The following is a 27,244-nucleotide window of genomic DNA, read 5'->3' on the forward strand; positions in this document are numbered from 1 at the left end:
CTGAAACGATTATTGTTTAAAATATTTAGTTTGAAGTTATACCTTTTTATAATGGCAATAAGGAGAAGTCGACGCTTAAAGAAAAAATCAGTAGTTTCATGTCGAAATAAGTCAGTTAAAGAAAACATACACATTTGTTCCCGAATTGTTTTAAATAATGTGGAAATACAAATTAACTCCATTGTAAATATTTTTTTTTTTTGTATTGGCAATTCTTCTATAAAATGTCTCAAGTATTACATGTTAGTTAACACCGATTGTTTTTGTTCGTAGGTTCATAGTATATACTTAAGTAATTATGTTAAATATTTTGATAAAGATCTCCAATTTTCAAAGTTAAGGAGATTACTTTAATGATTTTAATTTCTTAATAATATCAAGCTTACTATTTATGCGATCATAATTACTTAATTCGAATTTAAAAACAGGTTTATTACACAATAGTAGCTGATCCCGCAAACGTTGTTTTGCCATATATTATAAAATATAAACCTTCTCAATCCACTCCCCCCCTTTATAACTTAGGGGTATGAAAAATAGATGTTGTTCGATTCTCAGACCTACCCGAAATGCACACAAAATTTCATGACAATCGGTCAAGCTGTTTCGGAGGAGTTTAACTACAAACACCGCGACACGAGAATTTTATGTATTAGATAAATCAAAATTCACAGAATGTTAACAACAAACACGGCTAACTTTATGTCCATAAAGTCACTTACCACTGTATCCAGTAGTAAACTCGTAGTATTGGTAGTCCTTGATAACAGCGTACACCACGACCGGCTTGCCCTGGAGCAGACTGAACTTGAGGTCTCCTTGCTGTAAGTTGTCCTTCAGTGTTGCTGATCCTTCCAAGTCAATGATCTTCACTAACGGTGTGTCGATCTGTTGGAATAAAAATATTGATTATTGTTATTTGGAATGAAGATGAATATTTCCTTCTTGGTACAAACTGTTGTCTTATTTCTTATGTTTTCATTTGTTAGCCATTTTTGCTATTTTTCTCAAATCTTTCACCTCGTTACTATGTAAAAAATCGGACACCCCATCATCAGTAAAATAAAATAAAATAAAAAACTAATTAATTAGTCTGATAAGCTTTACGCGCGAAAAATATTTTGCAATTAAAAAGTGATTTTTTTTTATAAAATTTTAAAATTTACTTACCACTAAGTTGATGTGAACGGGGTTGACTTCCAAGAAGAATTTAGTTTCACGGTCCTAAAACAAGTATTAGTTATTATAATAAATAGAAGTTATTTGCTCTTGATTTCTTAGTCTAGAATTAATATTTTCAGGCATTTTAAAGTAATATAATGTAACTTACCTGTCCGAGACTAGAGTGTGAGATGACTCCAGATGATTCGATCTTGAGGGTGTTTTCATTGGGCCTCTTCAGAGATCCGTGGAATTTGACAGTCGCTTCCTATTAGAAAAAAAGAATATTAGTACTAAGCCAATTTAGTGTAAAGTTTCTACAAGAAATTTTTCGTCTGAAATAAAACTTTTGTGATCCAAGGACCTTGGATGACGAAAGGATTGGATAGTGTTTGACGAAAAGTTAGACATTAGGAAAAATATTTTCTCTAATGGTGTCAGTCTTTAAATACAACCATCAATAAACTGTTCCTACTGAATTTATAATATTCCCTTCGTACGATTCGAAGAAGTAAATATTGAAGCATCTTATATCTCAATTACCAGCCATTATGGGATTTCTTATCTACATTTTTATGGTATATATTCTTATTCATAACTAACCTTGCCAATTTTCGGGTGACTGAATGCAAACAAAGCTTCGGCCTCTCCTTGCCTCTCGTTTCCAGAAACGTCAAAGTTGAATCTGAATCCGGTCTTCGTCTGAGGACGTTTCTTGTCGGGGTAAAGGTTCAGTTCTCCACGGATGGGGAAGGGCAGAGCTTTACCAGTTGGGTACTGGATGAGAGATTCAGCAGCGAGGACCCTTTGAGGCAGTGTTAGGACGATACCCGCTGGGAGTTCTGGAAAGTTAGACGAATTTGGAAATAAATTTCAGATTTGAAAACGTAACGATATTTGAAAGCACGAAAGTTCGAACAACGTCTGTTTAGTAAACAATTATACAATAATTTTCTAAATCTGCTAGTTATACTTACTTCCGTCTTCCGGTTGGTTGTAAACGTGTAGGTGGACCTTTTCGCTGTCTTTGTTAATGTGCAGGTTGAGTTCGTACTGCGGTAGTTTCTTCTCCGAGAACTCGTTAGCAACCTGTAGACCGAACTCGGTTGCCAGACCCAACTTGCGCAAGTCTACTCCCACGTTGAATTGGTGCTGAAGTATTCCTGGTTCTGGGTTAGGGAATGGGGAAATTGTTTTATTTCGAGTTATTTTATATCAAATTAAATAAAGTAAAGTAATCTAACAACTAAAGTACATGACTACATTATCGAAAAAGAATAAAGCTAGCTAGTAAGTAGCCAAAGGTTAAACTAAATCAAATTTAATATTTAGTCGACACTAAACCTTAAGGAAATGAAAAAAAGCGTCTGTTACATTACCACTTATTGACTAACGGAATATCATTAATTTGTAAGTGAGAACTTTGTAGAATTATTTATCTTCGACTTACTTATAAGAATTCAAATACTTACTGTTGGTGACGAATTTGGAGTAGATTTCCGCGTGAGCGCATTGTTTCTTCTCCTCGCAGTAAACGTACGAGGCTTTGTATTCGAGGTTGGTGATACGCGACTCGGCTACATGGTTGCGTTCTCCGAAAGCGACGTTCATAAATGTCTGAACAATATTAAAAGAATGAATATGGATATAATTCAGGAAGAATACTCAAATTTTTCGAAAGAAATTTGCAGTTAGCGAACCAAAAAAAACCTTTTGACACAATAACAAATTATAAACTTGAAATTTCAAACTAATATGAATTATAATATATTTTGAATACTTTTCTACCCAAAGTAACTAAAATACGTAAACTATTAATTTAATATATTTTAACACAGTCACATTCGTTTATGATTGTATCTATCCCAAGCAAGATGTTTTAAAAATTTTGTACGAAGATCTGTTCTTACCTCAACACCTTGTTCATTACCCTCAGTGAGGATGGTGCGAATGTACTTGAAGTTAGCGGGCTTCTGCTCATCTTTGATTTTCAGCGTTCCAGAACCTTCAATGATCGTTTTTGGTCCCTCTTGTTTGCTGATGAACGATGTGCTGAAAAGACACAAACGTTAGGTAAAGCTAAAACAAATCTACCCGCATGGCTGAATAAATTTTAATCTTTATTCTAAATAGAAAAGGAGTTTTCCAAGCAATAATAATGCTTATTACTAAAAAGATTATCTAATATGGTTTATAAGTATCATAAGGAATATATAAGTCGTTTCTTAAAGATAAATGAAAGCAAATGATAAAAAGAGACTTGGTAATTTTTAAATTTACTCTAATTTTTTAAATTGTAGAACTATAAAGAAGGTCAACCATATTTAATAATAATAGACTTAGGAAATAATTACCTTCCACTTAGCACGTTCTTTCCATCGTTGACAGCGTTGAATTCGAGTCGTTTGCCGCTTCCAGCGTCTTTGCTTGAGATGTCAATTTGGTAATTCTTAAGTCCCATGCTTTCAGCGTTGGTCTGACTCTTAATGTAGAAGTCCTTTTCGAAGTTCACTTCAACATTTGAGTCAAGGTCGAAATTCCTAAAGTTCTCTACTTTCACTTCCATACGACCTTGGGTTGAGCGGAGGGAGAGGCCTTTGAAGAACAGTCTGAAAATATGGTCATAGTTAGTGATGATCTTATTTTAAATTCAAAGGTTCTCTTTTTCAGGAAAAATGGCTTTTGGTCGGCAGAGGGATGCTTACAAGATTGTGACAGGAAATGCCAAAACTTGTTCATTTGTTATAATAGCGTTATTGTATAATTATGAAATGTTTGGTACGTGAAAAGTAATGTATTTCTTGTGGTTCCATTGTAATTTGAATAAACTTAAACTAATTGTCTCATGGATAGGTTAAAGTAGAATAGAGGATGAGGTACCATCATTTCCTTTTCATTTATCACGCTGATAGTTGCCATCGTTAATATAATCAAATTTATTTAAGTCAATAAGCAGCATAATGCAGCTTATAGCTTATGTAAGGTACATTCTAAATATGAAAGTCTTGTGTGATATACCTGGTAGTCTTGGGTGATAAAGGGCTGGTGTACTTAAAGTCGAATACAGGTTGTGAAGCAGACTGTACTATGAGTAGGTCTGAGCGGTACACGCGAGAGTCAGCCGATGCAGAGAGCACCCCGTTGTATGTGTCAGGGGATGGGTTCTAGAGAAATAAAAGAATATGTGGTTTATTTTAAGTGTATATAATTTATGAAGTTTTTTGACCTATTACATCATCATCATCATCATCATCATCATCATCATCATTACAGCCTATACAGTCCACTGCTGGACATAGACCTCCATAAGTTTACGTCAAAAATAGCGTGAACTCATGTGTTTTGCCCATAGTCACCACGCTGGGCAGGCGGGTTGGTAACTGCAGTACTGGTTTTGTCGCACCGAAGACGCCGCTGCCCATCTTCGGCCTGTGTATTTCAAAGCCAGCAGTATACAGACCTATTACATATTTTAAATCCAAAGGTCCACTTTTCGAATTTTTTTCAGACTAAGCTACACTACTGTTATATAAGTTATACTTCTTTTTATGCCATTTTGACAAACAATGTTGTATTACTTAATATGCAGCTTTATTAGATTTTGACAAAATTGAATTTTCAGGACAGACTAAATTTTATATTACCATAATAAACCACATTAGGAATAAATGCAAAAGGCAATGAAAAAATTACACTTTTATATACCTTAGCATTGAATTCAAGTTCGAATTTCTTGATGCGCTCACTGTGAGGACTGTTTGTCACAATCTTGAAGTTCACGTCCTTGTCTGACGAAACTCCTTCCAAAGACATGGTCGTCACTTTGCCTTTACCATATTGAGCCTTCACGTCGAATTGACCCGATGATTTTTCCTCTATTAAATTATAAATAAATATGAATTAATTTTACCAACTTTAGATTTTTCAACATCTATCATGATATATATCAATTTTGAAATATTATTTAATATTTTAAATGGCTATTGGTGTTAATTTTATATCTTGTTACAACTTGACATAATAGGTACATTTAATTTTCTAAAATAATTATATAAAATGTTTTTTGGGGGAATAAAAAATTAGAAGTTTTAATTTAGTTATTTCTAAAAAACATCAACGTTTCTTTAATTACAGTACAAATGTATAAAATACTTACTGGAAATATCAACGGTGTAGCTGGAGTCGACGATGATGGGGTCGACGTGGGGAACAATAACTTTCGCCTTGGTGTTACCCTTTTTGTCATCGTACTTTCCGTTTGATTCGAACTTGTACAGGTCACTGTTGATTTGGAATGATTGGATGACGGTGATCTAGAAAAAAAAATTAGTTTTAGCAATAGTAGTTTTGTATAATTTTTTTTGAAAGGAAATTCAAATCATCTCCCTGATTAATCTATCTATGCACAAAATATGTTTAAATAAAGAGAATTTTATTTTTATTCAAGGAAAGATATTAACATGAGATTAAGAGAGATAGGAGGGGGGACATGTATTACTTAGAATTTCTTGTTTATTTAGTTGTCCTTCATTGACTTCATCACCTTCCTATTATTATCCTATTATCCTTCTATTTTACACTTTAGTAAAATATAGTGAAATATATATAATAATACACTTTAATGAAAAATTTTTGAGGCTCGAAATTGAAATCCAACTAGCATTTTTGGTTATGGTCGTAATTAGCTATTTTGCCTACCTCAGTGGCACCATTTTCCGGCTCCAAATACATGTTAGTGCCCACATATTTGATGTCGTGGGCTTTGTCGAAGGGCAGACGGATAGTCATCGTGTAGTCCTCTAAGAATCTATAAGGGAATTGCAAAAATATTTGTTTAGTAGGAATATTTTATGTCTCATCAGGTCAATTACATAGCTTATACAACCTAAGTATTTTTACATATACTGTCTTTATATATATAAAAAATAATAATCGTTTCATACTCGATGGAGATAACATGAATACTTAGCCCGGAAACAAAAAAAAGCACAATCATCAATAAGCAGACCAGGCTAAGCCTCTGTATGGCCCATTTAAATATTTATCTTCGAAAAGGATCAATCCTCGACTCTTAACGCATCAGCCAGTTCTTGTGACCATTGTGCCGACACGCAAAGTTATTAGATTTTTCATTATGACGTAGTAAGGTTTGTTTTTTTATTTATTTTACTTACTTCTTTTCTCCCTTTTCAGGCCAGTACATCTGTAAATCTCCAACGATTTCCGTGGCGAGGTCATCTCCATAGCTTGCTTTCAATCTGTACTTGTCGTTTGTACGTTTCACGTCGGTGTAAGACGCGCTAGCGTCGATAATAGCTTTCTTTGGCAGCAAGTTACCGCTGATTTCGCTCTGCAATTATTAATATTAGTTGCAACTACTGTATAATATATTGTATAATATTAGTATATAGGAAAATATGGCGTTTTTACTATTGTTCTTTATGGCAATTAAAAAATAATTAAACAAACCTTGAAAATTAAATCAGACTTGTCTCCATTAAGAGTGTTCTTGAAGGTGATAGTGTTAAGGAGATTCTTTCCGTCCTTGAGATGCAGTTCAATCTGACCATCGTAGTCAATGATTGCATTGTTGAAGTCAGTATTGGACAGTTTGGACTTGTAAGTGATCGTAGATGCTGGTCCACCACGCTTAGCAGACTCGGAAAATACAGCCTCAGCGTGACCATTGTATACCTAAAGGAGAATTTTAGATTTAGATATACAATCCTTATTTTATTAGGATGATATAATTATGATGCAAGATTTTCAACTGGACGTATTATTGAAAAAAAAAAAACGAAAATTAATTGACTGTCTAATGTTGTTTTTATTTATCTAAAATAGTAGTCAGAAAAAACAATTCGCAAGCAAGAAGAAGAAGTCAAGAATTTGATTAAATTGTACACAAACGGTTCTATTGGTAAAAGTAAAGTTGAGTGTAAAACGTAAGTAAACTAAGGTTACAAGACTAATATATATTTATCACACAAAGGTCAAAATTAAACATTGTTGAATTTTTGTCGACCATTTTCATTAGAATCTACATTCTAAATTGGTGGTTTCTTCACATTTAATAAGTTATTTAAATGTCAGATACTATGTAAAATAGCGCCTGAAAGAGTGTGCGACGTTGTGTATAACTTACGTTGTTCTTAATAGAAAGTTCTCGATCAACTTTGATGTTTATGCAGCGCCCATCGGGCAACACCAGCTCTGCGCTGTAGTGTCCCTTGCCGGCGTCAGCAACGGCACCGTCCTTGTGTACGTTTAATTCTATTCCTTTACCTGCGTAGTCCAATTTGTTCCTGGAAATTGTTGATTATTACAGTTTTTATTCGTATAAATAAACCCGTAGTGGAGCAGCGAGGTGGATTAGGCTCTCTGTATGTTACACCTGACTTGCTGCTGCTGATTATGATATATAAAAGATATAAAAATAAAAGTTAAAATATAAATATATTTGCTAATATTTAATTGCTAGGAATGAGCTCACGAACGCGCTGTACGATGATGATATGTGAACGTGAACTGATGTATTTTGCTAATGAATCGTGCAACTAACGTAAACTGCTGATCGGGCGATAGGTATGTACGGCTGAACCGTACATGCTCCCGGGCGAGAAGATGAGTGAGGTATGGATGATGTGAGCTAAACTAAAACAAGGATGAAACCGACATAAAATCTTAACGGCTAATTTACAAAATGGACCCGACAATTTTTAGTTAGCGACTACGCCTAAAATTACACTTTAATAAAACAGGCGAAGTGTTTTTATGAACCGATCGATTAGTCTGATTTGGAATGTCTTGACCGAGAACACTGACACTGTAATCACTTTGCTCTGCTTTTTCACTCACACTTGTACACTTTAGATTTTTCGAACACACACAATGTACAGTAGTGTCCTGTTGATCACTGCTCGGAGACGGTCGCGCGGCTCGTGCGCGTCTGCAGGCCGCGCGCACCCACGCGCCGCCCGCAACCGCCAGCCCTGCGGCCGCCAGGCAGTAGATGGCGACGTAGTGATGGACGTCATGATAGCTCAGGCTATTGGATTCATTTTCTAGGCTGTCCGGAGCCGACTTTAGCTGCTTTATGTTGTTTTCGATGTTATCGATATCTTGTCCGAAACCGTCCGATATATTCATCGTGTGGATAGGAATGGATATATTGATGATGCTATTGACGGGTGCGATCTCTGGTGCAAAGATTACCGGCTCGATATTTAACTCATTAGTCATTATTTTATGAGGCGTTATCACTAGCGTATTTCCCCGAATGATGCAGTCGGTACCGAGAATTATAATATTAATTCCCGTCACCTGTTCGACGGTAACCCGATCTCGACATATGAAACGAAAGGTACATTGCCCGCAACAATTAATTAGATATGTGTTTAACTTAGTAAGCTTTTTCCATGTAGTTTGACACGCGCTAGTTATGATTTCACAGCTGTTCGTTTGTTTACTTTTTATACAAAGGTTCTCGTCCGTCTGTCTCTCGTAGACGGGCGTTTGAATTTGGCAAAGATAATTTGATAAAATATTATCGTTCTATTCTATACAGTTCTTAAAGTCATTCTCAGTTACCGGTATGAAGGTATCTTTCTTTAAATTTATTGCTATGTGATCAGATATTGGGAGAAGATTAACCATAGTACGTGATGAGTTAGCGATTTGGTGATAGAGAGGTATGGCATTGTAGATTTCGTAGTCGTCTCTACTTGTAAGAGGTATTTGGATCTCAAAAATGAAATATTGTTTCGTCATTCTAGCTTTGACCTTTAAAATCCTGTATAAGTTGGATAAATTATTTCGGAGGTTATCTAACGGTAATGACAAATCCTTTGTTATCTGGCTGGATATGATACTTAGTTCGTTTTCCATCTGAATAGGTGACAAAAGATGCACATTAAAATGTTGAAGGTTAGTAATGGTATCCAGAAGAGTATCTTGAATATTACGCAAATTTGCCAGGACATTGTTAGCTATGATGCTGGACATGATGAAGTCATTAGTATTTTCTATGTCCGTCTTAATATCATATGACTCCTTTTCTAAGTTGTTAAGGTGTTGATTAAAAGTCTTGTACTGTCTTTCCATTGTGGATTCTATCCTTTTTAAAACGTTATTTTCCGCTTCTATAATCGATGTTTGATTTTTCCACAGCTGTGCTAGATGGTTTTGATTGACTCGAATTAAATTAATGTCTTTTTCATACTGAGACGCAAAACGCTCGTCTAAGACGCCGAACAATGTATTCGCGATGTAACCGACACCATTGACAAGGCCTCGGCGCTTGCGCTTACGATTATCAAAATGCTGACTTAGTAATATGCGGTCGTTGTACTTGAGCTCATTGATTTCGTGGATCAGCTGTTGTAATATTATGTTACAATGTATACTTTTAGTCGAGTTTTTACATAAACTTTGCAAGTGATTAATATAATTGTTAAGTATCCTTGTGCCGTACAGATAAGGTTCCATATCGTAGTATGCCACTAACTTCCATTGATCTTGTATTACGTGCATATTTCCGATTATTTCAAAATAAATATATTTGCTATCGCTCAATCTCGTGATGTTGTAGTTGGCTTGCACTGTTGAAGACATAAATAACATAAAGATCATCAGAATCGATAAAAAATGGCTGTAGAAGGTTTTCTTTGATGTTTTTTGTTTGTTGTTACGTGATGATATTTCGTTTGTAGTTGTAGTTACGATTATTTCGCTGCTTTTATTTGACGGTTCGATGTTGACGGGTAGAATAGACAGCTTTATGACGGGTCTTTTGATAACTGAGCCATTTCTTGTTTTGACGGAGACTACTCGCACCAAGTTGTCGGTACCAGGATGTAATTGGATCACTCGGCCTAGAGCCCACTTACCAGGCGGTAAATTAGCGTCATGTATCAATACTATGTCGTCGATTTTAATGTTTTCTCGCGACTCACGCCATTTGCTTCGAGCTGCTAATTGAACTAAATATTCAGTACGCCACCTTTTCCAAATATCGCTGAATATTTTTTGCGTAAGTTGCCATCTTGTTCTGCCGTCTGTTTCAGTCTCTATAACTGAAAGGATGGGTCCACTGGACAAGAAGTGAGCTGGTGTTAAATAATCAATGTCATCTGGGTCTTCTGACATCGCGCACAGCGGTCTAGAGTTGAGACAGGCTTCGAGCTGCGCTAACAACGTAGAGAATTCCTCATAAGTGAGCTTTTGGTCACCAACCACTCTACGAAGATGATGCTTTAAGCTTTTCACTGCCGCTTCCCACAGTCCGCCGGCACTAGGCCACGAGGGGGCATTAAAATGCCAGTCGATTTTCATTTCGCTGATCTCTGTGAAAAACTCATTTGATAGGGTCGATTTCAAGTCGAAGTGTTCTTTGGCTAAGACTTTATTAGCTCCGATGAAATTGGTCCCATTATCGCTGTATAAATGACGCGGGGTACCTTTTCTTGCTGCTAATCGACGTAGAGCTGCTAAAAACGCCGATGATGATAAATCGGAGACCAATTCAAGGTGTACAGCTTTTGTGACCATACATATGAACACGGCAACGTATCCTTTAGTGGTTTTAATACCTCTTCCCCTATTCGCTTTAATATCTACGAATCCCGTATAGTCAACCCCGGTATGAAAAAATGGACGCGTCGAATTTGTCCTTGCTTCAGGCAGGTCACCCATTAGCTGTTCGTTTTTATCTGGGTTGTGACGCTTGCATATAACACAAAGACGTAAACGATTCTTCACTACTTTGTTTCCGCTTATGATCCAATACTGCTGTCTAAGCCACGACTGAGTAAGGCGGGCACCTCCGTGAAAAGTAGATTTGTGAGCTAGATCGATCAGGAGATTAGTAAGATGACTTCTGTGTGGAATGATGTATGGATGCTTCATATCGTAAGGGATGTTGCTATTTTTGAGTCTGCCTCCAACGCGCAGTAATCCGTTTTGATCTAAATACGGATTTAGGCAGAGAAGCTTACTCTTAGAATTAATTTTTCCTTGTTTAGAAAGATCATTAATTTCTTGCTCAAATTCCGATTTTTGAACGTACATTATAATTTTCTGTTTTGCGTTGCTTAATTCGGTCGATGTTAAATATTGTAATTTAATGCTTTTGTTTGAAAACGCTCGCAATATCCATGCAAGTACGCGCGTCGCTCGCGTAAAACTGCTTTGCTTGTGAATTATTAAATTAATAATATCAATTTCGTTATTGTTACTGCTGTTTGTTTGTAAAGTATTAATTAATTTTACTTTAGTTTCTAAGTCGGTTTGATAAGTTATTTTATTTTCATGGGAATCAGAAAATGATGACAACCACGTAGGTCCGTTCCACCATAAATTGTGCTGCTGTAATTGCTCGACTTTCATGCCACGGCTAGCACAGTCAGCTGGGTTCTCTGTGCTTTTTACATAACGCCAACAGACGGGGGGCATGACGTCAGTGATTTTCTTAACTCTGTTGGCAACGAAAGGCTTCCACCGGTTGGGCCATAATGTTGTGGATGAGATGACGTCATAACTACCACATAAAGCGTCATCCATATAGAAATGCTGTTCTAACGCTTTTGCTGCTGTAGGAAAACGATGACGCTCATCAAGAGCTAGCTGCTTAAGCGTCATCATTGCTAAAAATGGTGCTGATTTAGTGCCATATGTCACTGTGTTAAGCTGATATCTGTTTAAAGGTTGATTTGAATTATCTCGCCAAACTATGCATTGATAACGTTGGTCATCGGGATGCAAAATAATTTGTCTGAACATTTTTTCTAGGTCAGCTGTAAAGGCGTATTTATATCGTCTCCATTTCAAAACCAAAATCAAAAGTTCTTGTTGTAAATTTGGGCCTCTGTATAAAACATCGTTCAGACTTACACCCGATGTCGTTTTACCCGATGCATTAAATACAACTCTAAGCGAAGTAGTAATAGAGTCGGGTCTTTCAATAGCGTGATGCGGCATATAATATAATGGTGTCATATTCGCCTTTGTTATTAAGTGCATGTGACCTAAATTGATATATTCATTAATAAACTGCTTATAATTATAAGCTAAATTTTTATTTTTGTCGAATTTACGCTCAAGCTGATAAAATTGTGCGCAGGCTGTGGGTTCAGATAATCCTAACTTCTCACCAGCGTCAGAGTGAAGTGGAAGGCGTACCACGTACTTTCCATCGGATTGGCGAAAAGTAGTTTCCTTGTATTTTTGTAGACATTGATAATCTTCGAACGACATTTCCTCATTTTCGTTAATATCTTCAATGGACCAAAATTTGTGAATGCTGTCTAAGTCAACCATGATGACGTTACAGTTGTAGGATTTTACACCTCCGCACAAAATCCAGCCTAGCCGCGTCTGTTGCGCAATAGGCATGTTGTCATTTTCTTTGATGATTCCTCCCATAATTATAGAAGAATAAACATCAGCGCCTAGTAATAAATCTATTGTTCTGCTACGATAAAATTCAGGGTCTGCAAGTTGTATGTTTTTAATATATTCCCATGATGGTTTTGAGAATGATTTGTTAGGGAGATTGTTTACAGCGTGGCGCATGATAAATACGTCTAGATTAAGCTGGTAAGAGTCATGACAAGATGATAGGGTGATGTTCATAGTACCTTTGCAATTATTTTCTTTCGCTCCTACTCCTAAGATAACTCCCTTGCAGTGCTTACGAGGTAGTCCCAACCGTTGAGCGCCATTCTCGGTGATAATCGACGTTTGAGATCCCTGATCGATAAGCGCTCGCATGGTATGAAGAGAGCCATCAACAGCTTGGACGTTGATCAGAGCGGTTGCTAATAAAATCTCCTGAGTGTCATCTAGTGACGCAATAGAGTTAGAAACGGTGCTGTTGGACTTTGTATTCGACGTTGCAGTGTTTGCTGATGCGGCAAAGGCTTCATGAACCAAAGTATGATGATTTAATTGGCACTTATGACATCTTTTTCTTGAAAAACATTCATTACCATTATGATTATAAAGGCAATTTTGGCATAACGATAGCTTTTGAATTGTTTGTCGCTTGATATTTGGTTGATACGCTAAAAACGTTTCGCAATATGGAATGGCGTGATCTTTATTGCAAACGGGGCATTTTGTCTTCGCTGTTGACGTTAACCTACTTTTGCTATTAAAATTATTTGATTTAAATAATTGATTTTCATTGCTTACGTATGATTTAAATGTATATGGTTTTTTTAAATTTGAGGGCTGAGAAATATGTTGCGGGTGCGGGATAGATTTTGAGGGATCTTGTTTTCGTTTAGAGGACTCTAGAGCGGTAAATTTGGCTTCTAAAAATTGTAATAAATCTTTTAAAACTGGTAAATCTCTCGGATGCTTGAGTGACTCGATGTAGTCGTTGTGAGTGTCCGCATCTAATTTCTGCGTGAGTATGTATACAATGATAGGGTCCCAGTTCTCTATGCTGACTCCCAAGTTTTTGATAGCATTAAGGCATTCGTTGGTGGTGTCGTGAATCCTTTTAATTGAAATTGCGGACTGTTGCTGCATAATAGGCTGGTTAAAAAGGACACTCATATGAGAATTAAAAATTAGTTTTGTGTTGCTGTAGCGGTTGTTTAAAAGATCCCAACATACTTGATAGTTATCTGTAGTTATGTGTAGATGTTGCACTAGCTTTTCTGCTTCGCCCTTTAATTTACTTTTTAAAAACTGCATTTTTTGACTATTTGATAAGGCTCGATTCGTGTGGATAGTTTCGACAAACAAGTCTTTAAAGGATAACCACTGGTGGTAGCTCCCACTAAACACAGGGATATCCATTTTCGGGGTGGTTTTCTCCCGATACAGATCAGACCACATCTTGCTGTTGATACTTTTTTTAATTTCGTTAAATTTGGATTCATAGCTGCTAAACATCTCTTCATATTCTGGATCGTCTTCGTATAATTCGCTGTCTATCTCCCAGTGCAACGCGTCAATGATGGTCCAGCGTGATTGTACCGACTTCAAAATATCTTCGTATTCCCATTTTTCTGAGACAATGTCGAGATCGATGCTGCTAATTGTACGCTGAAATGCTTTAAAATTGCTTCTTTGCCTTCTCAACATTTCCTCTAATTTGCTGCTATTACCTTGGGTTCGCAAAGTTTCTTTATCGGATGATGTCACCGGACGTGACACGCTGCCAGACGACGGTATAGCTGTAAAGCCTGGCATTTGCAACGGGGTGGCTGGCTTCAGTACGCTTTTTTCTTTAGACTCACTGGGTAAAAATGTGAGTAAATAGCTGCGTGTGTCATTGTAAAAATCGGATGTTTTCTTATAGTAATTACTAGTGAAATATTCGTTTGATTTGTCGCTAGAATCGCAAAGCCTCAAATGATTGTTTTGAAACTCCTGCCAATAACTCTCTAAAGTGCTGAGACGCTTTTTAATATGAGCCGGTGTCTTGCGTTCGGCACCGTCTTTCTTAAAATTGATTCATAGCCTCCATGATCTGGGTTTGGCTAGCTAGAAGGTCTTCCATTTTTATAAAATGATACAAATACTGATACTGCTGATAAAAGAGAGCTGTAGACTCACCAAAGCTGCTGCTGGTTAACTTACGTGGCGGCCCTTACTGCGCTCGTAAAAAAGTCACTCGCGATATAAGTCCCGCTCACGATAAGCTCGAAGGACCAAAAAGATGTATGTTACACCTGACTTGCTGCTGCTGATTATGATATATAAAAGATATAAAAATAAAAGTTAAAATATAAATATATTTGCTAATATTTAATTGCTAGGAATGAGCTCACGAACGCGCTGTACGATGATGATATGTGAACGTGAACTGATGTATTTTGCTAATGAATCGTGCAACTAACGTAAACTGCTGATCGGGCGATAGGTATGTACGGCTGAACCGTACACTCTCCTTATCGAGGCCTTCTCCTATATGGAGAAAGAAATCTATGGCCAACAGTGGGATGTTACAGGCTGAATGCATGCATGCAACGTAAAAGTCTGAGAGTCTTTGTAATTTTTTTGTAGTTATAATCACTGTAGTGATCTGTACTCTGTGAAACCATTAGGTTATTTTTGAATAGTTTTGGTAAAGTTAGAAATAAATTAGAATTTTCAAAGTACATATGAAATGGATTATTATTATTATTATATATATATAATGGATTATTATTATTATTATTATATTTTTCATGATAATAATAATAATTTGTCTAAGAGGGTAAGAGAGGATTTGTCTAAATATGATAGAATATAACATATGACTAATTAAAGTAGAAACAATATTTTTAAGCATTCGTTATTTTGATTACTTATTTATTTTATTAAAATAATTGTAAAAATATAAAATTCAATTACTAGTAATAAGATGCTACATAAACTCATTCGAGTTTTAAATAAAAAAAGACAGTGACTGAATAATAACACTTACAAGGCTAAGTATATTTGGTAAAAATTAATTACCAAATTATTACAAAAATATCGATTAACTTAACTGGAGAGATAATATAAATTAATACTAACTTGCTGTCGAACAGTTTATCACTTTTCTTGGTAACGGTGCTGAAGTGTAGTTTTTCGTTGTTGTCCTTCTCGAAGTTTAGGAAAATGTCGACGTCAGCGTTATATGTCGGTTCCTTTACGACGAATGTTACGTCACCCTTGATAACGCGTTCCGCCTGAAGTTTCGAAACATCGTTAGTTCCATTTTTATGTCAACGTGTATTTATTAGTTTTTCAACCATTCTATAAACATTAAATGGCGTGTAACAAAGCTCTATAAAACAAATTTTTGTAATGTTATTAGATTGGGTGTAAGTCGTCGTTTAAAGGCGCGCGTTTGCCGACCTAGTTGTATAAAAAAAAGTATATACATATTTATGAATCCCTGAAAGTACTGCTAAATTAGAGCTTCTGGGGGGAATTGGGGATAGGGTTGGCAAGGCGCTTGTGATGCTTCTGGTGTTGCAGGCGTCTGTAAGCTACGGTAATCGCTTACTATCAGGTGAGCCGTACACTTGGTTGCTGATCTAGTTCAATATATATATTTAAAAAAAAATCATATATCATTGTAAAGTTTCATGTTGTATATTCCTTATCAATTGACAGATAATTAGAAGTATGTCATTTAAGAGTGTTAGAAATGTATATTAGTTTACTAAGAGATTTTGAACAGATTGTTATTACCTTCTTAAAGTTAATAATGATGTTTCCATTTCCTTTACCGTCGCTATCAGTAACTTGGAACTGTCCATTGGCAGAGATGGCGTCTTTGAGGTTGAACTTTAGCTGTCCGTTGGGGTTGGTTCCAGTGTTGATCTTCAGCAGGTAGTCGAGGATCTGGCCCTTTGAGGTGGAGATTGTGGCGTGGGAGGAGTACAGGTTCGTGGTCTCAACAGCACCAATATCGAATCTGGGGAAATTATTAAATATAAGACTTTATTTATGCATATGGTCATGATCGTTATTGGAATTTAAATATCTTCTGGTGAAATGTCTTTAGTGAAACAAAAATGGGAAACGTTATCTAACGAGACTTTTATGATGATCTAGTTTACAAACATGACATTAATATATGAACAGCAAAGTACTCTTACAAAAATAGAAAGAAAGATCACTGTTTCTACAAAATAGCAGCAATATACCTGATTGTTATTAAAGCAAAAGATAAAGGAATGATAAAGGAAACTTACTTAATATCCTCATCTTTGCCAGTGCCAGAAATCTTCAAGTGACCGACGGCACCAATATTCGTGTCATGTTCCTTCAGCTTGTGCAGGACAACTCCAGAGAGTTCGTATTTACCGACATTCTTAAAGTCAATATAGTTTTCCAAGTTTGACTTATCAGCGGAAACGACGTCTCTTTTGATAAGCGCCTCAATCGATTGCTTATCGACGTCCAAGGACCATTTGATTTTGTAGTCTCCGGGTTTTTTCATGTTTCTACGGGCGTCAAGTTCGAAGTTAGCCTTTTTGTCTAAGTAAACACCTCCAACGTCGATTTCTAATTTTTTGGGATCCGATTCTAATTCCAGTTTCACTTTCAAAGGTAATGCGTGGATTTCGACTGAAATGGTAACAGGCGTATTATTAAGGTATAATTTTTAATTTACATGAGAACATTAGCTTACAAGTTTTTGATTGTTCGACGTATTTTGTATGTTGTTCAAAATAAATTTATTTATTATTAAAGCGTGTGTTAGACATTTAAAGAATAAAAATAAAGTCTTTATATTTATAGACTATATCTATCTACCTAAACTCACTAAGTAACGTTAAAAACTATATCTTCCAACATTTTGAATTTTACATATTATTGGTAAATTCAACATCGCACGAAAACAAATCGACGGTTAACTTACATTTGTTCTTAGTGATGATGTTGAAGTCCTCAGATGATGTGAAGTGTCGTTTATACAATTGGTTTAAAGTGATTCGGTTCTGTGGGTTGCGGCAGTCCCCGCTGTAGTACACATCGATGTCATTGTGCAGTACCTGTACGAAAGACAATTATGTTTTGATGGTTCTTGTTCTTCAATGGTAATCTTATAAGCAATTTTTATTCATTAGAACTCCTTTAACAGTTATGAAACAATTTGTTTCAATTCGAAAGTATTCAAGACTTAAGACTAATTTTGCATTTTAGAAATGTTTATAATAGGACGAATAAGCTACATTAATGAAAAAAAAATGTAGATTAGGAAAATATGAATATTATTGCAAAGATTTATAAACGATGAGGGTAAATAATGGTTACAATATTTACGTTTTCATCATTTTCAATATGTCCAGTAGCCTTAAAGTTGATGTAGGGGTTCAATGTGTTCATGAAATCTGCCTTAAAGTCATTGCCCTTTAGGGAGCCGCTAATCAATACGTTTTGTTGACCCTTCTTAAGCTTAAGGTCAGTTTCGAAAGATCTTGGCTCCTGTTTGAAGTGCCCTTCAATGTTGACTGGCTCGTTTGAGTTGGGAATGTTGAACTGAAAATAGAAGTTTTGATTAAATTTTATTCCTGATCGATCTCTTCGATTTAACTCAAATGTGGGTCTTCCGATCAAATAAAAACAAATAAGTCGGCAAGATTTTAAACAAAAAATAAGGTCTGATTTAATAAAAGAGGTGCAATAAAATTCATTAAAAAAAAAATAAACTTTTCTTACCTTGACACCATCGAGAGTGTATCTAGTAACAGGCCCGTTAACTTCCTTAGTGATTTGCCCGTCGACCTTGATATTTTTCTTTCCATCTCCAGGGAACTGGTACTCCAGGATTGGTCTCCAAACTGATCTTCTGTCATTACCATCGATGTTGACTCCAGCTCGACCGTAGTATGAAATTTGATCCATTTGTGCTTTCACCATCAAGGAGTAGTCGTTTGGTTTGGTGTTAAGTGACACTTGACCGAATAATTTTTTGATTGGTGATTCGAGGCTAGCCTTTATCGTTTTCTCTTCGGAAGTGTTCACAATTTCGCCAAGGAATTGGGCACGGCCGTTTTTGGATCCTAAAATATTTCAAAGGGGATATTAAATAACTTGTTTGATATCTTGATTAGAAAAATATTGCAAATTTCTTTAAAAAATTCTAAAATATATATAAACTATAGGAAAGTGGAACTTCAACAAGTTATGTAATTATTTTGTAGCACACACATCTAACTCTATTTTAGACTTACATACTTCAATATCACAGCTGAATAATTTTGTCTAAATTTGTTGTCAGTTTTTTTTACGTTTATATAAGTTCTATTAAGCTTAATATATGAACGAACCTTGTGCCTCAAAAAGCAATTCGAGGCCACGTCTTCCTCCTTCATTATGAACGAGACCCTTGATGTAATATCCTCGGAGATCGTTTTTCTCCAGTACAAGGTTGACTTTAGATGATCCTGTGAGAGGGTAGCGAGCCAGATACTGTGAGATCGAGCTTTGGGCGTTTTGACCTGTAAGGTTAGATAGTTAGAAAATCAGTTCATGAAATTCGCAATATTACCTATTTATAACGATAAATTTTAGTATAACTTACCAGAGATTGAGAACGGTACCGATACTTGTCCGCAGAGAGTCACACCCAGTGCTCCAGAGAGCTGATCGAAGCAACCAGAGTATTCGTTCTTTTCAGAACCAGTTTTGATGGGTATCTGCTTTTCTAATTGACCCTTTTCAGCAGTAAAGAATACCAAATCATTTGACGCAGTCAGAATTTCTTGTTTATCTATTGGGAGACCCCATTGGAGCTCAAAACCTTGACCATTTCCGATAACCTTTGCGACTACTTGTCCACCGGTTGAAGAGTGCAAGTTGGTCACAACTTTGAGACCAGTCGATAGGCAGTCAGCGTCGACCAGCATAACGAGAGAGATTTCGACATCAGAGCTCGGTACTAGTTTGAAATCAACTTTAGCGTTCTTTGGGCTTCTGATAATCTGGCGGATGTCTGTGCTTGAAGCTATGTCTACACGTGCAGTGGCTGCTCCAATCGCGTCTAGTTTTAGAGGGAGACCAGTGGATGTTGGGTAAGCCAATTCGGCGTCCATGAACAGAATGTGTCCGCGAAGCTCTTGCTGTTATCGAAAGAAAAATATTTAATTATAAATATAATAAAAGGATTGTCATGTTGATGCCTCATTCTGCTCTTTTCAATAATATTATAAAACTAACTCAAAGCGTTATATAGCAAATATGATTATATTTATAATTTTTTGCTGTTTACCTGGAAATTCTTCATCTTGTCGAAACCTTCGTTTACGGATTTCAAGGATTCGTCGAGGAAATGGTTGAGGTCGAAGCCCTTGTCATCTCCGAGGGATAGGAACACCGCATCGGTTCCGAACAGTTTGATGTAGACGTCCAAGTCTAACTCGTTGTTGTAAGGTGCGGATTCAGCTTTTATCTGCAAGATGATTGATTATTTTTAAAATACTCATATTATTGAAAGCATAACTTTGAAAGATATATCGTCATAACGTGTAATAAAAGCGAATCGGTACTGCGTACCGATTTGCTTTTATTAATAATATAATAATAATAACATAATAACATAGAAAATATTATTAGTTTAATAATTAACTTTATATAATGTTAAAATTTATAAAGTATACAATGTTTGACTTTCTTTTAAATATTGATATTTTACTGCCGCTAATATTTGTAGGAATGTGTTATATTATATATGGGAGTCAAAATAGTTAAGTTGCAAAATTTTACCCAACTGTATAACATAACAGTATAAAATTCAAAATAATAATATACTTACTTGTCTATCGAAGTTGTCAATTTCGCTCTTGACAGAGCGACGTCCTCTTACACTAGAGTCGACCTTCTTGTAGGACTCTTCGAATTTATGTTTCAAATTATCATAGATCTCCTGAGGCTTCTGAGTTCGGAGGAAGCTTTTGGGGCCAAGGAAGTGTTCCACAACACGGTCCAGGTTGCCTTGACGTGCGCCGATCTGTGACGTGTTTAATATGGTATAGTTGCGTGAACTTTGCTTGATATTTGTTATTGGTCAAATTGTAAACCGTATTTTTTTAGTGAAACTACTGTCAACTGAAACTTTGTATCGGAAACTGATTTGTTTTTGCTATATATATTTTTATTTTTCACATATTTTATGATTGAAGTTCAAATATTTAATATGTATACTATCTAAAATAAAACGCAGCAGTAAAAAGCAGACATACCATTTGCCTTAATCAAACTCAATTTCTTAGCAATCAGACTAACTTCACCATTTAATGTTTGAAGTTCTCTTTTCCATTTTCTGTTTATTTTTGAAGCAATGAATTTTTGAAGCAAGCATTGAAATATGTTGATACTAAAGAAGAAGAACTGGCAACTGGAATAAGAAGAACTTACCTCAAAAATGTTTACACTGTGTCCGAACAGTTCCGCGGTAAGGTTCAGATTGACGGATCTCGGCAAGAAGGAATCTTGCGAGTAGATGACTGACGTTTCCACGTTTCCTCCAGCACCAAGGGCATCGACGTTGTAGCTCATTTCACGGTAGAAGGAGTATTTCCTGTTAGAGATATGGGATATGAAATAACTTAGATAATCTAAATAGTTTATATTCGTGTAACAATTTAGGAGTCTTAGATTTAAATATTTTTTTAAATGAAACTAACGAGCTTTTTTGTTTGTGATTTTTTGTGTTAAATAGTCTAAATCCTACTATATTATATATTTTTTTATGACACTAGGTCGGCAAACAAGCGTACGGCACACCTGATGGTAAGCGATTACCGTAGCTTATAGACGCCTGCAACACCAGAAGCATCGCAAGCGCGTTGCCGACCCAATCCCCAATCCCCCCAGGAGCTCTGGTCACCTTACTCACCAACAGGAACACAATACTGCTTGAAAACAGTATTATTTAGCTGTGATCTTCTGTAAGGTCGAGGTACTACCTCAGTCGGGCTGCTCCATATTTTGAGCAGGAAATTCCTGCTGTGCCCTACCTCAGTTAAATTATATAATATGTATATAATATATTTGAGTGGAGCAATAATTCTCGAATGATTTCAAAAAATGAGTGTGTTTTAGACCACACGATTGACACAAATCTTCTTTAGTTGCCCGTACAGTATTGTACGACACGTAACTCTCTCTCTTTCTATCTTCATTAACTTATATTTCCCTCTCAACTGCCGTTAACCTCGCCCAATCACACTATTCGTACCGCTCTCGCCACGCATTCACCGGCTTACTCTCCAAGTCAAGCGTGCGTAAGGAAGTTTTACTACAGTAATGATTTTTATTGAAAAATAAAGGAGAAAATGTTATTTAAGTTTATAAGGTTTTTTTCAATTGTTCCTAAAATGAAGAGTAGGAAAATTCCATTAGTCACATGGCTGGTTGACCTGGTACATTACCTGTCATCGATGTTGTATTTGTTGGGGATTCCAATAAGTCCATAATGCTGACGAGCGAGTTGTTTGTCCGGGTTTGCGGAGGCACGGATGTGACGAAGGGAGGTGCTGATGAAACGGCCAACTGTAATGAAAGAGTAAAGTTATTTCATCATTATCATTACAGCCTATACAGTCCACTGCCGGACATAGGCCTCCACAAGTTCACGCCAAAAATGTGTGTTGCCCATAGTCACCACGCTGGGCAGGCGGGTTGGTGACCGCAGGCTGGCTTTGTCGCACCGAAGACGCTGCTGCCCTTCTTCGGCCTGTGCATTTCAAAGCCAGCAGTTGGATGGTTATCCCGCCATCGGTCGGCTTTTAAGTTCCAAGGTGGTAGCGGAACTGTGTTATCCCTTAGTCGCCTCTTACGACACCCACGGGAAGAGAGGGGTGGCTATATTCTTTAGTACTGTAGCCACACAGTACAAGTTATTTATTTAACAATAATAATAAAATAATACCTCATCATGATATAAACTATAATTAAATTCATATAGACTAATATAATTTTAACACATAAAGTGACAATTCTAAGAAGTTCTGAAGCTTCATATCGTGGGTTCAAGCATGGTTACCTTTTTAAGTGTATTTTGTTTCGAATTGTTTTCAAAACGTACGCCCAATGTTAGAGCATTAAGCCTCCAACTAGCAGGAGAGGAGGTTTTATCCGACAGTGTGAATATTTTGTGATTTTGTTATTATGCAAAATTACGGAATTTGGGAATTATCAAGAAGGCAAATAAAGCTATATATAATTGTGACCAACTAAGGATGTCACAACTTATAAATAAATATCCATTTTAATTAATACCTTGGTGTACAGGTTCATTTTCAATTAAGTTTTTGATTTCGTTGGCGGATTTTCCGCAAGGACACTGGATGACGGCGAGGTACGCCTTGATGCGGATCTCGGAGTCCAGTTGATGGTTCTTCATAAGATCTAAACCAGTTCTCTTGATCTATAAGAAGTATAAACTTTACTATATTAAATTGACCTTTTAATATTATTTAACGCCATACATAATTTCATTTCAAACATTTTTTAAAATAATTCCTAGTATTGTGAACGTCGATTCTGAAGATTCTATTACAGGACAAAACAACATTACATACTTAAGAATATTGCTATACATAAAATTTTTACACGATATTAAATAAGCAAACGCAAATTATGTACATAAACATAAAACGTTTGCCAATGCAGATAATCTGTATCAAGAGAACCGCATAAGGTATGCCATATAATTTTTGCATGTTCATCTTAAGAAATTGTAACACTTAGCTGTAGAGTATTTATTAAGATTAAGTTTACTTTATTGTGGAATTAGTTTTAACAATTACTGGTGATTCTAAATAAATAAATAAAAATATGTCTTCGTCAAGAGAAAAGATATTAAGATCATAGTAATGAGTTCGAAAAAATAAAATCCAGAACAAACCTTAGTAGCGCAAGGGTCAGCTTGGAAGGCTTCAAGGGCGGCGACGCGGACGCGAGCTTTCACGTTGTGGTCGTTGGCGCAGTGGACGAGCTTGTCGATCAAACTGTCTTCCAAGTGACGGATGTTACGGATACCCTTCAATACCGCTACAATCTGGGGGAAAAAAGATTAATTAAAAAGTTTTATCTTAAAAAAAGGGCTATAATCGGCTATATATAACAGACGATTATTTTTCTGTAAGTTTTAGTACACTTTGATGATGATCAAGACTTAGTGTCTGAAAAGCTGAAGATACAAGAAGTGAAATTTTTACGTTGCTTATCAATTATGAAATAAAATGTGAATTTTTTACAAAAACTTTAATTAGAGATAGTTGTGACGATAAAAATTTTTTTAACCATTTTTAAAATTTAATCTTGTTGACGAATAGTTATTAACCTAAGATAGTAAGAGTATCTTTTGGTCTTTGATTCGTTTGTTTATTATCAAATTGATTCAAATTTTTTATTATTAAAACTTTATACAAGAAACAATAGTTTTTGGAAGAGTGCTATAAAAATGTTATGTTAGAATATATGTACACATTAAGAGTTTAAAAGAATCACTAGTAAAAACTCTTTTACTTACACTGTCCTCATCAACCTTGTTCTTAGGCTTGCAGTTCTGCAGTTTAGCACCCAACTTCTTGCTGAGAGCAACGATGCCTTCGTTCTTCTCATCATGACAGTTGTGGTCACGGCAGTAAGTACCAGCAAGGGCACCGACTCCGAGGTATACGTTTATTGGTAAGTCAGAAATGTCAAGGAGACCCTGGGGAAGAAAAAATTGATTTGTATATATTCTAATGAGTAGAATTTAACTTACTGGAATTCTTAGAGAACAAAAATAATCTTTGAAAAGCTTAAGGTTTTTGGACTTTACTTTTTAAGAATCAATTTAAATATAAGGCCCCCGTTATGAAAAAAATATAAGGAATAAAAAATCTACTGAACGAATGACCTCGTTGGGCTTTTGTTAACGCCATCTATCAGAACCCAATCCGTTATTTGATCCGTTTATTTATCATTTGATATGGTATTAATCTTTTTCTTAGAATAGCAAGGCTTTTTAGTGCCTATTTAGACAGTCGATCTGAAGGAGTGAATTAAGTTTTGAATTAGTTGAGTTGTGTATGATTTGTTAAATTATTCAAAAGACAATTCTTAAAATGTGGTCGATGATTGATAAACCTTAACCCTTTATTTTTTCATTTCGGTAAAATTATTAAAACATTTTTTTAGATATTTATATTCCAAAAACACAAGATCAAGAACCAAAAAATATTTTTTTATTGACGGTTATATACGTATAGTATCACTAAGTTCGAAACGACGACACGTTCGCGTAGCGGTCACTACTCGTAACTGTTGAGTTAGCGGTTGCGAGTTCCCCGCACATGACAAACATTTGCATTGATCATATAGATTTTTGCCGTGGTCTGGGCGTTTGTGCTTGTATATTGCGTGTTTCTAGACCCCCGACGGTCGTTGAGTGTGAAGCGCTTATTCTTATTATTTATTATTATTATATCCTCCTGCGGTCACCAATCCGCCTGCCCAGCGTGGTGACTATGGGCAAAACGCATGATCATGCCATTTTTGGCGCAAACTTGTGGAGGCCTATGTCCAGCAGTGAACTGTATTAGGCTGAAGTGATTATTATTGTATAGCAACACTTACAGCAGCAGCCTTAATAGCATCGCTTGTGACGTGTCTCGCGTTGCCAAGTGAGAGGAATACAATCTTTTCTTCAATAGGGCTTAGTTGCTTGCTCTTGAGAATCTGTATGGAGGCTTCAATGCTGTAGCCAGTGCCTGCACGGAGAAGGGCATCCAGGAAGACGCGTCTGAAAGGAAAATAGAGGCAAATAAATAATGGGGCATTTTCAATCAAGAAAGAAATTTTTGCACACATTTGATGTTTGGATTAGTGTGGTAAAGTTATTTTAATATTACTGTCAGTTATAATTGAACATTTTGTCTTTATTATACTAATTCTAATATGTTCATCATTTTTGTTTACGTTACGATTCAGCCTGTAACATCCCACTGCTGGGCATAGGCCTCTTTCTCCATGTATAAGAAGGATTTTTGTTGAAATACTGACAAATTATATTAAGTTCTATAATATTATAAATTAACAAACTATTTTTTGGTAGATTGTCAGAGAGGTTACATTTTCACTTATATATATATTTCACTTTACTTTCTTTTCATTTCACATTCTTAAGTAAGTTTGTCTCACTTGTCAATTAAAAAGTTAAAGAATGAAATGTAAACTTACTTTTCTAAGTTGTTGCCCCTGATTTGCCCGAATGCTTTCAGTAAATCTTCCTTGTTAGCGCTGCGGAAAACCTATTGAAAGAATAGCATTTTATAGTAAATTTTTTTTATGAAAATTCATAGAGTAACACTGGCTGGATACTCTGCTTTGTGTGGTTTCCAACGTTAATTTGAGGGAAAAAAAGGCAATAAAATCTTCAGCTCTTTAATTTTAGAATGGGTTTACGACTTTGGAGTCTTGATTTATTTTACTTAGTACGCAAAAATATGTCGTGTAATTTTCATTGAAATTTCAAATTGTTTTTTAAGGCTGTATTTAATAGTCTTCTTAAAGAAGCATAAGAAAGAGAGAGAAAGAAAGAGTATCAAATTAAGAAATTCCAGATATAAATGCTTACCCTAACGAGTTGAGCGAATATACCAGCAGATTTGTAGCCAGCTTTGTTTCCAAGGGATTTGCAAGTCTCTTTGACAGCCTTGAATACGTTTTCGTAGTTGCTGTGTGATGCGTCAGATTCGTGCGGGTTCTCGAAGATGATGGTGCGGCTTTCAGGGCAGTTGCCTTAAGGAAAAATTAAATATTAGTACTATAAATTCGCCTTTTTTGGATTATTTCATTTTTGGTAGCAACTTAAATATTGTAAGCTAAAAGGCATGAAATGAATCTGTTGAGTTATCCTGTTAAAAATGTATATTTCTTTATGTTGTAAATTTCTACCACTTTTAAAGCAACGGTAATTATATAACACTCTATTTTGTTGGGTTAACTTTTATTTCAAATGATCAATTATTTTACTACATATATATCAAATTTACTATCACAAAAATGTCGGAAATTCTGTAATGACAAAAATTACTACAAAACCCTAAAAATTTATATTAGATGATTCAATAGTTAATATTAACTGAGGTAGGGCACAGCAGAAATTTCCTGCTCAAAATATGTAGCAGCCCGACTGGGGTAGTACCTCGACGCGCTTGCAATGCTTCTGGTGTTGCAGCCGTCTATAAGCTACGGTAATCGCTAACCATCAGGTGAGCCGTACGCTTGTTTGCCGACCTAGTTATATAAAAAATAAGCTTGATATAATGTTGTTACCTTCAGGAGCGCCTTGCGAAGTACCAGTAAGAGTAAGTTTGGTATTGACTTCAGCTCTTGCACCGTTCTCTCCGACGGAGAAGGGTTTGTACAAGTACTGTTCGACTGCGGACACTTTTTCTGGTATTCCCTTGTTCACCTTGGACTCAACGTTTAATATAGATTGTAAGATCTGCGTGCTCTTGATTTGCTGAAAATAAAATAGTTTCATTAGATTTATAATACAAAAATTTACTTTTTACACGATTATTTTTATTTTGTATTTTATCTCTTTTATATTATTAGTTACTTTCTTAATCCTTAAATCTCTCCTTCATTC

The 27,244-nt window shown here is 35.8% G+C and overlaps 1 protein-coding gene across 1 annotated transcript in view; it reads right to left on the bottom strand.

Moving 5' to 3' along the window:
• The window catches only part of LOC123666477 (apolipophorins), a 47,294-nt gene that overhangs the window by 16,736 nt on the left and 3,314 nt on the right, over positions 1-27,244 (bottom strand). The window contains exons 6-39 of the mRNA XM_045600567.1: positions 26,926-27,115; positions 26,225-26,388; positions 25,828-25,898; positions 25,225-25,390; positions 24,134-24,316; positions 23,507-23,659; positions 22,879-23,026; positions 22,029-22,149; positions 21,013-21,175; positions 20,411-20,605; positions 19,868-20,047; positions 19,181-19,718; positions 18,927-19,097; positions 18,316-18,659; positions 17,920-18,135; positions 17,516-17,648; positions 16,845-17,220; positions 16,339-16,564; positions 15,676-15,830; positions 7,307-7,466; positions 6,631-6,855; positions 6,336-6,511; positions 5,860-5,968; positions 5,318-5,474; positions 4,867-5,036; positions 4,180-4,325; positions 3,516-3,770; positions 3,072-3,213; positions 2,634-2,778; positions 2,139-2,330; positions 1,765-2,003; positions 1,331-1,429; positions 1,171-1,224; positions 723-888 (exon numbers count right to left, since the gene is read on the bottom strand). Coding sequence (XP_045456523.1) covers positions 723-888; positions 1,171-1,224; positions 1,331-1,429; positions 1,765-2,003; positions 2,139-2,330; positions 2,634-2,778; positions 3,072-3,213; positions 3,516-3,770; positions 4,180-4,325; positions 4,867-5,036; positions 5,318-5,474; positions 5,860-5,968; positions 6,336-6,511; positions 6,631-6,855; positions 7,307-7,466; positions 15,676-15,830; positions 16,339-16,564; positions 16,845-17,220; positions 17,516-17,648; positions 17,920-18,135; positions 18,316-18,659; positions 18,927-19,097; positions 19,181-19,718; positions 19,868-20,047; positions 20,411-20,605; positions 21,013-21,175; positions 22,029-22,149; positions 22,879-23,026; positions 23,507-23,659; positions 24,134-24,316; positions 25,225-25,390; positions 25,828-25,898; positions 26,225-26,388; positions 26,926-27,115 — 6,328 coding nt within the window. The remainder of the gene's footprint in view (positions 1-722; positions 889-1,170; positions 1,225-1,330; positions 1,430-1,764; positions 2,004-2,138; positions 2,331-2,633; positions 2,779-3,071; positions 3,214-3,515; positions 3,771-4,179; positions 4,326-4,866; positions 5,037-5,317; positions 5,475-5,859; positions 5,969-6,335; positions 6,512-6,630; positions 6,856-7,306; positions 7,467-15,675; positions 15,831-16,338; positions 16,565-16,844; positions 17,221-17,515; positions 17,649-17,919; positions 18,136-18,315; positions 18,660-18,926; positions 19,098-19,180; positions 19,719-19,867; positions 20,048-20,410; positions 20,606-21,012; positions 21,176-22,028; positions 22,150-22,878; positions 23,027-23,506; positions 23,660-24,133; positions 24,317-25,224; positions 25,391-25,827; positions 25,899-26,224; positions 26,389-26,925; positions 27,116-27,244) is intronic.

Source organism: Melitaea cinxia, chromosome 26, assembly GCF_905220565.1.
Source record: "Melitaea cinxia chromosome 26, ilMelCinx1.1, whole genome shotgun sequence".
In the NCBI taxonomy this organism is placed as follows: Eukaryota; Metazoa; Arthropoda; class Insecta; order Lepidoptera; family Nymphalidae; genus Melitaea; species Melitaea cinxia.